The following is a 12,219-nucleotide window of genomic DNA, read 5'->3' on the forward strand; positions in this document are numbered from 1 at the left end:
CTGGGCAGGGCACTGGCAGCCCAGGTGGGCCCCAGGTTACCCCCAGCCTGGCCCCGCGGCTTCTCCAGCACCAGGTCAACCCGGTTGTAGCCAAGCAGCTCCTGCAGCACCATGTCAACCCAGGCATGCATGCCATGTCAACCAGCACCATGTCAACCCCGTGCAACTTTACTGGTGTCAAAGGTCACGTGGCATCACTTCCTGATATGATACCACTTCCTGTGACGTCTTTGAATATGGCTCGCCGGCCCACTGGGTGATAAAAAGTTCATGATCCGGCCCCCCTTTCAAAAAGGTTGGACACCCCTGTAGTAGCAGGTACCAACACATGTGGCAAGGTGGGCACACGAGAGAATAAGCTTAGCACAGTCTTCTGTAATTACTTGAATAAAAAAAAATATATATCCTACAATTTGCTGCTGGTGACAAGCACTTGTTCTGTGAGCTGTCAAACTGCTGGGGCATAACCAGATGGCTATAGCTCCATCCAACTAGTCAAGGAAAGCCATCGTGCAGAAAAAAAAAATGCAGTGATGTTTCTCTACCAATTTTATACACAGTCCAATTTTCAAGCCGTGGTTGAAGTATAGAGCTCTCTGCATGATTGAACAAAACCTCTCATTGGCCTTGCTTTCCATAAGCTGCCTTTGCTCTGGGCCAGCCTGCCAAACCCAAGTCAAGTCACAAGGCAGGGGGTTTGTTTGGCTTTATGACAAACAGGCATCACTCACAACCAGTGTCTTCAGATGAAAGCATTAATAAGAAAAGCCAGGAAATCAGGTCTGTAAATATTAATTCTCACTAGCTCTACACCCCAGCTGTATAATATACTATGAATTATCTCCCTGGTCTGCTTGAGTTGCCTGTCACATTGCATCTGGCAAACAGCAGAAAGCCAACCAAGTGGCACATTACACCAACTTCTCGATAATTTTTTAAGTACATTGAAGAATGGGTAGAAAGAGAGCCTGGGCTTTCCAAGTACCTGCACTGGAAATTATATAAACTTTAGGTTTCTTGTTCTGCACCACTCAAGGATTACACAATGTTTTATAACCCCACTGACCTGTTCAGCTGGAACCTGAGCACTCCTCCATTTAAAGGGTAAAGGAGCTGAAACACTTTTCCTAAACATCTCGAGCATTTTGTAGCAAAAATGGCAAACCGAACACACAAAGGTCTTTTAACTGGGCCATATTATGTAGCCATATCCCCTTTTTCCACAAACTCTTTTCTTTCTGGATGACACCTATTTCTGCCTTTATCTTCACTGATGGACACCTACCACTTGGGGAATCCAAGACAGCAAAATCATCTTCCTTCTGGCCAAGACCCCCTTCAGAACTTTCCAATGCTGCTCTTTCAAGAGCCAGAGGGAGATATGCAAGTCATATCCCAGGGCCAAGTAATGCTGAATGAAATGCCAAAGCAAACCTTCCATCTAAAATCTCCCAATGTAAATTTGAGGCCTCTCTGCTCCAATTTCAAACCTCCATGGGAATTAGTGAGATTCATAAATGTGACAAGAGTCTCTTACTGTAACATGTTGCTGAGTCACTAGCTCTTATGGATTATTGCTGATAGAAGGGACAGCATGAAAAGCTAAAGAGACTATAGCTGCAAGCAGGTGTTGCCCTTGTGCCGCTATAAAAAACCCAAGCAATCAGACATCCCTGCCCCTTGTCATGCCCCAAGCGCCCATAAATGGCAGTGCTACGATTCCTAGTAATAGTTTGTGCCACCTATTTGAAGCAGACATCTGTTAGTTTATGGCACAAGAGCAGAGGCAACCTAGGGTTGACTGTGCTCTTCAGTCAACCTGGACAGGTGCTCTTGAGGCTTTAGGGGCCTGTTCCTTCAGGACAACACCCCTAGGTGACAGGCCCCAACTCAGCAAGTAACCCAGTAAATCCATGTATTCCCCGCTCCATGCTTGCACATATAGGAATTCCCTGGGCAATGTGTATCATGTTGCAGAATCTGCAGCAAGAAGTGAACACCACAGGATCCCTTGGGATTCTCTGCAGGGGAATTCCTGGGGTGTGCATCTGCAAGCATGGAGCTCCCTGGAGTGCCCCTAGTTGGGCCACTGTCCTACAGAATCAGGCCTCTGAAACCCAAGGAGTAGCAGGGGCCCAACCTTATGCAACAACGGCTCCAGGTGACATCTGTCTCTGCCAATCTAGATAAACTGTGCCAGGACAGCTGATGCCGCCAAAGAAACTATGTCTGTTTGTACCCTGAAACAATGTCTGTTTGTAGCCTAAGGGAGACCAGGGAAGCGAAAACATTTCCAAGAAAGCAAAGAATGAGAGCATTTACATTTCAGGACCAGGATATGAGGAAAAAAGAGCAATTGCTGCAAGAAGCATCCAAGTCAGGTGCAGCATCAGGGCTTTCAGACTGCTGTCTGCCCCAGGAGGCAACAAGGAACTTCCCGGTAGAAATGCAAAGTGTCTGAATATTCCACAAAGCATCTGTGAGTCCACATGGGAGGTGTGCAGTGTTGTCATTCATTTGGGCAGGGATCTAGAGGTTCCACGGCTCAAGAAACTTTATGATAGGGAACACCAAGACATGCTACTTCTGTCTGGATCAATCTCTGCCTTTCACAACACACACACGGGGTGCATCCACACATGCAGGCACATGCGCTTGCAGCAGCTCAAATAGAAGCGGTGCAAATTTGACCCGGGGTTTTTTGCCTCAGCAGATGTGCCCAGACATGCACTTTGGTGTGGTGCAAGTTGTGCCACTTTGGGCAAAATAACACTGCCTGGCTCCTCCCAGATCTGCAGTCACAGGGAGCTAGAGCCTGGGGTCAGCACCTGTGCTGGCCCCAGCTGTGTAAAAACCTGCCCTGATATGGCCTCATCAGTTCAAAAAGCTGCCCTGGCAAGTAGCTCAGGGTTACTTGCTCTCAGGAGCTTCTGAGGCCTGGCCAATTGGTACCTGGGGACACTACTCCTTGTGAAAGCTGGACTGCTGAAGTAGCCCTGAGAGTTTCCTCCACCAGTCTGGCACTGCAGCAGTTTGGCAGTGGGGGCTGCTGCCTAGCGATGACCTGCTGCACCTGCCAGAGCCGGATGGGGAATGCACAGCCAATAGAGGCATCTGCCCCTCTGTGCCAGCTGCCAGTGGGCTGTGGCTTCAGTTGGCCTTTTTGTGGCACTACTGCCATGTGTGCCCCTGCCCAGCCATCTGGACCACTATCACCCGGATGTTCTCAGTGTGGTGGCCTGCTTTGAACTGTCAAAGCATGTCCTCCAGGCCCCAACTGGCCAGGAGGTCAGACACCTCCAGCTGAGTCTAAGGTACCAGCTCTGAGCAGGCTCCTCTGCCTGGGTCCTGCCACCTGCCTCCCTAGCAGGAATTCTGACATTCCATATCTGAAAACTGAAAAATCCCTGATAAAAAAAATCCCAAAGTCACTCTGTAAAATACCCCAAAATCCACATTCCTCCACAATTAAAACAAAAGACCACTATAGATATATATCTATATCTATATCTAGAGAGAGAGAGAGCACATATGAGACAGCAATCAGTTGGGCAATGTTTTATTGATACATTCATAGTGTTAAAGCAAGTTGGAAGCCTAGTATCTCTATCATCACCATAAAATGAATTCTGCTCAGGAGGGGTGGGTCCCTGCCACCCACAGGGTGCAGCCCCCCCGCACAGCTCACAGACTGCCCCCCAACAAGGGCCACATGGCCCCTTCAGGGGCTACTACCTCCATGAAAGGTGCACATGCCCCACCCCGACTTGCTTGCCCAGCCCCCTGGATTGTTGCCCTGCCCGGCCCCACCCCCTGCTTACACCCCCAGACCCCATCACCTGCCCCCATCCCCTGCTTGCCCCCCCAGCCCCAGGCAGTAGCAGCAGCTGTGGGGGTCACTGAGGCCTCCTGGCTGGTAAAGGGGGCGGGGGGGCAAGAGAGAAGACGACGACTGAAGGAGAGGGGAGTGGACCATGGAGCACCCCCGCCAGCCCCAACCCCTGCCTGCCCCCCATCCCTCCAGTCGCCTCCCTGTCCGGACCCAGCATCCCGGCAATAAAAAAGCCCCACACTTACTGGCAGTAGCAGTTCACTGGGGCCTCCTGGCAGAGCCCCTCTGCATAGCACGGGGCAGTGGGGACCAGCCCTGGCTGCCTGGCACCCGCACTGGCACTGCCCCATCGTGTGGGTGAGACCTCGGTCAGCAGGGCGCCGCACAGTTCTGCATGCTATCAGGCAGCTGGGGCCACTGTGGCTGTCAGCTGGGGCCCGTCACCGCTCAGCCCAAGCACCCCAACTGCCCAACAGCGTGTGGAGTCACACAGTGCCCTGCTGACCCAGGCCACACATGCGCGATGGGGCAGTGGCCGTGCAGGTGCCTGGTGTGGCCCCTGCAGCCCCCCGTCGGGAGGGGAGCTCTGCCAAGAGGCCCCAGTGACCCCCCATGGCAGCTGCTACTGCCAGTGAGTGTGGGGGCTTGCTTTTATTTTATTTTTTTTTAATTGCCAGGATGCTGGGGCCAGGCAGGGCCGGGGCTGGGCAGGGTAGCGATCTGGGGGCGCAGAGAGCGGGCAGGGGATGGGGCCACCAGAGGTCTCCCCATGCCCCCCCCCTCACTTACCAGCACAGAGCCTGTGTCCAACTCCCTGCGGCTGGCAAGCTGCCTGTCCTGCATGGGCAGGCAGTGTATTTCAGCACTGGCGTGTGGGCCAACCATAGTGATACTCTGGCTGACTACCAGAGTGTCTCTGTGGAGGACCAGAGCCTCCGGTTGCTTCCTGCTTTTTTCCACTGGGGTATTTTTTGACCCCTAGATATCCAGGGATGTAATTTTGCCCCTGCACTGCAAATTTGCAACAGGGGGAATATCTTTTTGTTCCCGCATTTGCCTCTTGCAGTGTCTCAAAGGCCTGCAAGATGCACGTATGCGCTCATCTGGATGCATCCACAATGGATTCTCAGTCTATCATTAAGATGAGAGGTGCAATGTTTAGGTTCTTCATTCAGATGCATGCCCAGGGTTGCAGAGGTCCCTGGGTTGAAAGTAAACTAATACTCCTGCTGTCCTCTGGCATCAGCTGCACAGCAGAATTGCATGTTCTGCACCTTCCTGTTGCAATCACTCTGCCTATCTCCAGTGAAGAACTCTGGCATGGCTGATGGGTTGCTCAAGGGTTTGTGATCACTTGGGCCAAGAAAAGTTTTCCCCAGCTCAAATTATGGAAACTGCTCCACATGGCCCCATGCTACTTTCCTTTATGAAGTAGTAGACACCACTTGCCATTAGCCACCACCTTCTGGATGAGACTGTAGTTGCACTTTCACAGAGCAGGGTGAAGTGTTCTGCCACCTTTAGTGCAAGAAGAGGTGGCAGCTGATGGCAGGAGATCAAACGTTGTGATTGAAGTGCTATAATCCTCTGTTTTTCTGAATATAGTACTTCTCTAAATCCTTGTCTAGACAAAGCATCACTTCATCTGCCTTTTTAAGGGTTTCTTCCCCCCCGCTCTGGAAGCACAGTCACTCTGCCACCCCAGATGAGAGAGATCTAAAGTCATGAATAAGACTCGCAGGAAACTAGTCATGGCTCAACCTTTCCCCCACACACTTCTGTCCTACATACCACATCTCTCCTGCCAGCAGTAAGATACTGGGTTAGGGAGATCTAGGGTATCTCCTAAGAGATAGCATGCAGTAAATCCTGATGAACTAGTCCACAGAACTCCTTTATGAAGAGAATTCTACTCACTTCATTTTTCAACTTTTACCTGAGAGGTACTCACAAGCAGCCCACACTCCCACAAGCTTTCCATGGAAGAAAATTATCACTAAAACAAAATGGCAACAAAAGGAGAAAAAAAGTACACCACCACTGTAAATACCTCTGAATGCATCTTGAGCATAAAGAACTCCAGGCAAAATATGAGACAGAGCCAGGAGATTCTAATGACTGAGTCTGATGTAATTTCACAGTATCATAGTGCTTAGGGTTGGAAGGGACCTAAACAGATCATCAGATCTGACCCCATGCCCAGGGCAGAAACAGATGCTGGGGTCATATCACCCCAGCCAAATATCTGTCCAGCCTCTCTTGAAGACCCCCAAGGTAGGAGAGAGCACCACTTCACATGGAAGGCCATTCCAGAGCCTGGCAGCCCTAACCATAAAGTAATGTCTCCTGATGTCCAGCCTGAACCTTCTCTCTAACAATTTGTGGCCGTTATTCCTAGTAACCCTGGGTGATGCCCGGGGGAAAAGGGACTCTCCCATTGCCTGCTGGTCTCCCTTGGCTAGTTTATAGATGGCCACCAGATCCCCTCAGCCTTCTCTTGTGGAGGCTGAATAGGTTCACGTCCTTTAGGCTCTCCTCGTAGGGCCTGCCCCGCTGCCCCTTGACCATGTGAGTGGCCCTCCTCTGGACCCTCTCAATGCTAGCCACATCCCTCTTGAAGTGCAGCACCCAGAACTGGACGCAGTACTCCAACTGTGGCCTGATCAATGCCGCATAGAGGGGGAGGATCACCTCCCTGGACCTGCTTGGGATGCATCTGTAGATGCACAACATTTTGCTGATCTATTTCCCCTTGTTTTGTCACATCTACTCAGATAGTGAAAAGCAACATGGCCACATCATGGTACAGAGGCAAGCAAATTAAGTATGGGAACTACCACAGACATTTAGCATTAAATAGACTCAGACTCTTTTTAGCAATTACTTTTTCATTATAGAAGAAAGCAGCACCACTGCTACAGGTGCATCAAGTGAATGCAAATGCCTTCCTCAGCTGCAGTGCACTACCTGTAGCTTACATAGATAGCTCCCTCAACAAGGGCTTCTGTAGCTTCCTTGCTTTCCTTGATTCATTACTCTGAAGCTAACTGGTGTGTGCTATAACCCAATTCTGAATTCAGCTGTTATAAGCAACACCAAAGATGTGCTGGTGGGAAACTGATGTTGCCGAACTGGAAAAATACAAAAATGGGACCCCAGTAATTTAAGCAAAGGAGAAACAAGGATGAAAAAATAATGCTGCAGCACAAAAGGACAGAGAGGGAAGCTGCTGATGAGGTGAGATTCACTTCCCAGTTCTGAACAGGGAGTGTGGGGAAAGCTGGGATAGCTCTTCAGTTAACAGCCACAAAGAGACACAATATGAATCTACAGGGGCCAGTCTAGCTACCTCGTTACATTACTCCAGTGCACATGTACTGATAAAAAAAGATTAAAAAACAGACTTTGTGAAATTTTTGAAATTGCTATAGTAACTTTGGCTGAAATGACAGGCTCAATAATTAACTTATCATAGGCTAGTACTGTCAATGGTTTTCCTTCCCAGGTGGTTTCTGCGTTGCCTAAACTCCTGGCAAAAAAGCAAATGTCCCAGTAATTTTTTTTTTTTTATTGAACCTATCCCCTTCCCAAATTATAGCTTCTACTCTCTGACCATCAGCTGTCACATCTACACACCTCCTGGTTGTCTCCATAGCACAGACCTGATGAGGACAATGCATAAAGATCATTAGCTGAAGTTAAAATTGGTTACAAGCTGCCAGAAAACAGGACTTTTCACAAAATTTTATTTGCTAAGAAACGCTCTCTTCCCTCAGTATTGGTTGTGTCCTTATACAGTTTTTGAGAGGGGGAGCATTTTTGTGCTACCCTCTTCAGCTTAAATTAAACAAAGTAGGATCAACATAGCAAAGAGAAGCAAAGGAAACAGGGAGTGTTTGTGCTCAGCCAAATCAAAACCATTACAACTGAGAAAGTTTGAGGAATTAATCAAAATAAGCTAAACACTTTATTCTAACCAATCAAGTTACAGTGAATTCCAGCAGAATGAGTGAGCATTGCACACTGGGTCTGTTGCCTCTATGAGAAACATATTGAAGGTGCCTACAAACACACATTTTATACAAATCAGGTACAGCTCTCAAGCTCCCATAAGCTCCCAAACCAACAGTGAGTTGGGTAAAGCTAGAACGTCCTTGGCTGAGATGATTAAGGAATGAACCAAAATATAAGCCAGCGTTAAAATGAAACATAATATTGGGCTAATGCACAGAGCTTCAGTTCTTGGCTCACCAGAGTGAGACTCAAAGAAGTCCCTTTAAAAGCCATATAGTGGTTTTGTAGTTTGTTAGGTAATACACAAGCCAAAACTTCTGTAACTATATTGCCCTTCCACCCAGGGCAGTGCCACCTAGCCACTAATTACTCTACTCACCCCCATTAACTTTGGCTGTGCAGAAGCACAGGGGAGAGCCAGCAGCTTAGGGACCCAGGCATGGGTACATTTATAATCTGGTTAAAGAACTATGGCACCTGCAGTTACAGAAACTGTTATTTGTACTGGAACTGCTCATGGCTTTAGCGAACCTTACAGCTCCTGGTTGTCACTGTGTTCTCACTTGTTTTTAAAGTCTTGCTCCCAACTGCAGAATAGAATTGCAACGTGTATTAACTCAGAGAATAAACATCAAGCCCTCTTGAAAAGCTGCATAGCTAGTGTCAGAAGGAACAGCAGAAATGGGTGGCTCATTCTTTCTCTGGGAGATGCCCCCTCTGCCTACCTAAGCTGTGGCCATTCTTTGTGTAGAAACAGGTGTTGTTGATGAGGTTGACACAGCAGCCAATCACGTCTCCAGTAGTGAACGTAGGACCATAGGGCTGGCCTGTCCCCGAAGAACAGAAGGAGTGCCCATCATCACCATGGTACCCATATGAGTGTTTATCCCAGCCTGCAGAATGAAAGAAGAACAAGTCAGTAAAGAGGGAAGTCTAGAAGGGGCTGTATATAGTGCCTAGAGCTGGGTGGGAAACAATTCTCCCAGCCTAGAACTGGGTGGAAAAATTCCAAGACTGAAATAATTTCTGGTGCCCAATTGGGATGAAAAGTCTAATTCTAAAATTTTTAACATAAAATTTAAATATTTTGTTTTGGTCAATGAAAACATTTAATTCAGATTTTTTTTATTTATACGAAAAATTAATCAATTAGTTTAAATTTCAAAACAAGTGTCAATCAAAAGTGGAATTCTTTGTTAGAAAAAAGTCAAAACCTTTTTCCAACATTTTTTAAAATGAGGAACTTGTTGAATATGGCACTTTCCTGTGAACACTGTTGGTTTCAAACAGATTGGTATGCTTCACTGAACAATTCTCAACCAGCTCCATTGATGACTCAGTGTAGTACACGGGAACACCAGGGTGGCCAGAGGCATTTCTGCATCCCTAAATGTAAGCTTCTAGTACTTCTAAGTTAAAGAAATCTCATGCTTCTAAGGCAAAAATACCTTCTAGTTTATAGGGGTGTAGGTTGCAGCCGTGTTGGTCTAAGGACATAGGCAGACAAGGTTCTTTGAGTGAATCTGATATCTTTTATTAGACCAACTTAAATAGTTGGAAAACAATTATTAAGCAAGCTTTAGGATTCAAAAACCCTTTGTCAGGCTGAGGAAGTTTCTGCAATTGGTATGTGCTCTTCCTGGATGGAATGAAAAGTAAAGAAGCCAGCGGCTGGTCTTGTCTGCATACAAGACAGGTACGCATGTCAGTGAAAATGTAGTTTGAGGAGTCAATGGGTGAGACAGACCGGGGGAGGGTGGTGAGGGGAGGGGGATGAATAGTGGAGAGATACCAGTTTATAGGCAACCCAAAGGGTGGGATAGCTCCAAGGCCTGAGAACATTTTTGCCATCTTAACCGGTGTTCATTCTGATACTTCATAATAAGGGTGCACCAATAAAGATTTTCTTGACTAATACCTATCCAATCACCAATATTTAGTAATAATGCAAGGCATTATGTATAACTCACTCACACATACATTCTTCCTGCCTGCCCTAAATGAGTAAGACGGTGACTGCCTTATTCCCGTGCACATTGCCCTCTCATCCATGGCTCCTACCCATGGCCCCACTCCTAGAGCAGCCCGTGCTGCCATCCTGGACAGGTGGGGAGGACCCTCATGCAGACAGTACGTTACCCAACCTGTGCACAACCCAGGGTCTCCGCAGCAGCTCTGGCACTCAGGTTGCTGCTGAGCACACAGTGTTGCTATGGAAGCAGCAGGAGCTGGTAAGGGTCCCTTTGTTGTTAGTGTCCCCACCCCCCCTGCTGCTTGCCAGGACCTGTAGTTTGCTGCAGGCTTGGGCTAGCAGTGAAGCACGGGGACAAGACTACACTCGCCAAGGTGCTCCAGCCACACAGCCGTAATTATCAGCTACAATGACCAAAAAACGCCAATAGCTGATAACATCATTTCTCCTTTTATCGGTGCTGATCCGATAGCCAACCAATATATCCGTGCACACCTATGTCACAAAGCTCAATTATAACATCAACATAGCTAATTTTGCTGCTTATGATTTAATAGAAAACTGGAATCTCTGGGTCTGGGAGCAGTGGCTAAGATTAGATCGATTGGTGCAATGTCCCCCTCCCTTCCTCTTGCATCCCTGCTTTTTCACCCAAACTCTGAGGCCCCTCCATACATAACAGGTATTGCTCAATTAACTGGAGACCAGAAACACACGCAGAATAGCTATTACACAATAAAAAGCTCCAAAAATGTGTACTAGCTTTATAGCTGGTTGCTATCAGTCTTTGACTGATGCACAGGGCTCCCAGCTGCAGGGTCTTGCTTCTTGCAGGTGCAGGGGCAGTCTGGAATCGGCGGGATGGGATCTAACATGTGATCCCACTATCACACCTCCTGCCATGCACGTGTGGCATGGCAGGAGGTGCCAATGTGTGAATCACACATTAGATCCCATTGTGCCTTTACCTGCATTTGCAGAGGGAGCCAGAATAAGAGAACATCAATCCTAGAAAGAGCTGGTGTCAATCCTGTACCTCCAACTATGGTGTGTCCCCTTCACTTAGGAGACTAGCTAACACATGAAAGATTCAAGCAGGCAGTGATTCTCCAATACTTATCACCTCCTCATACATATACCTCAATAACAGGTCCTTCTTTCCAAGTGGAGGAGAATATTACTGCTCTCCTGACTAGCAGATGAGGCAGACTGACAACACTACAGACATGCCCTTGTTTTTAAGTTCCTGTTGTCCAGATGCCCAAGCACACTGCACCCAGTAACCTGAACTCCATCAGATGTAGTAGGGAGCCTGCCTCTGAACCCCAAGTCTCCTGCATACCTAAAGGGCCCCCGAGTAGGTTGGTCAAAAATTCTCTACTAGAGCTGACAGAAAACTGGATTTTTGAGTAAACAGACTTATTTGTTTGATTGCTTATTTTTGTGAAAAGTGTCAGCTTTCCATGGAAAAAGACATTCACTTGAAAAATTAAATTCTTCAGTCTGGGAATACCAAGAGTTGTGGCGGTGGGGATGTAAATGAGGTGCCTCACAGTCCTAACCTGCCCTACTGAACTTCATCCCCCATGATGCACACCTCTCCCTCCCTCACCCGCTGAGGGAAAACTGAGGCACGTCATAGGCTTTTTTTTAGTCCACTGACAGGATTAGTGCATGAGGCACCATGAAGGCACCTCAGAACTAAAACGCTTCAGCGCTTCTCTGAAATATTTCAAGTTTTAATATTTTTACCGAATACTCTGAGTTTTGTGGGGTTATTTTTACATCTTCACCAAAACCCCAGTTTAGGTGGCTTGTCAGTAAAATGCAGTATTGCATACATTGCCAGATGGACTTGGCATCCTCCGCAGCAGTTTCCGCAGCACCCCTAGGCATCTTGTGCCATAGTTTGTGAATAAAGGTAAGAGGGCATCTCCCCCAGGAAACTCATCCCAGACCAGTCTAAGAGAAGGAGAAGGTCTGTTAAAGTGCACAGGCTGCCATGGCATCTTCTAAAAGAACGAAGGAAAAACCACTGTTAGGAGGGGCCCTGCAAATGTGTTGTCTGTCTTCAGGGCAGAAAGCAATCACTAAACCTTACATCAGGACACAAAAATGCTGGCAGCACAGGAAACCAGAGCTTGAGATTCATTCATTTAGTGCTGTCAAAGTAGCTTCATTTCCTCAGCCTGCTCGTAATGCACAAGGCATCAGGAAAAGGCTGGCAAGAAAAGGAGAGGCAGGAATTTTGAAACCTGTGACCAGTACCCCATATAACAAGGGTTTTGCGCATGGCACCAGCCCCACAGCCTTGATTTAGAGGGAGACCCAGAATGGCCCGCACCATTGCAGCAGCTGCAGCAACCACCATGCAAGAAGCACATAGCCTTCCTCCCTCCTA

At 47.7% G+C, this 12,219-nt stretch overlaps 1 protein-coding gene across 4 annotated transcripts in view; it reads right to left on the reverse strand.

The window, feature by feature from the left end:
- RANBP10 (RAN binding protein 10) overlaps positions 1–12,219 on the reverse strand; it is a 197,990-nt gene that overhangs the window by 44,682 nt on the left and 141,089 nt on the right. For 3 of the 4 annotated variants that reach the window (XM_025216790.1, XM_025216791.1, XM_025216789.1), the window contains exon 4: positions 8,572–8,739. In XM_025216790.1, the coding sequence (XP_025072575.1) occupies positions 8,572–8,739 (168 nt within the window). Of the gene's footprint in view, positions 1–8,571; positions 8,740–12,219 lie in introns of those variants that run through there. The other variant, XM_025216792.1, reaches the window with a different exon arrangement.

Source organism: Alligator sinensis, unplaced genomic scaffold (assembly GCF_000455745.1).
Source record: "Alligator sinensis unplaced genomic scaffold, ASM45574v1 scaffold1317_1, whole genome shotgun sequence".
Lineage (NCBI taxonomy): Eukaryota > Metazoa > Chordata > Crocodylia > Alligatoridae > Alligator > Alligator sinensis.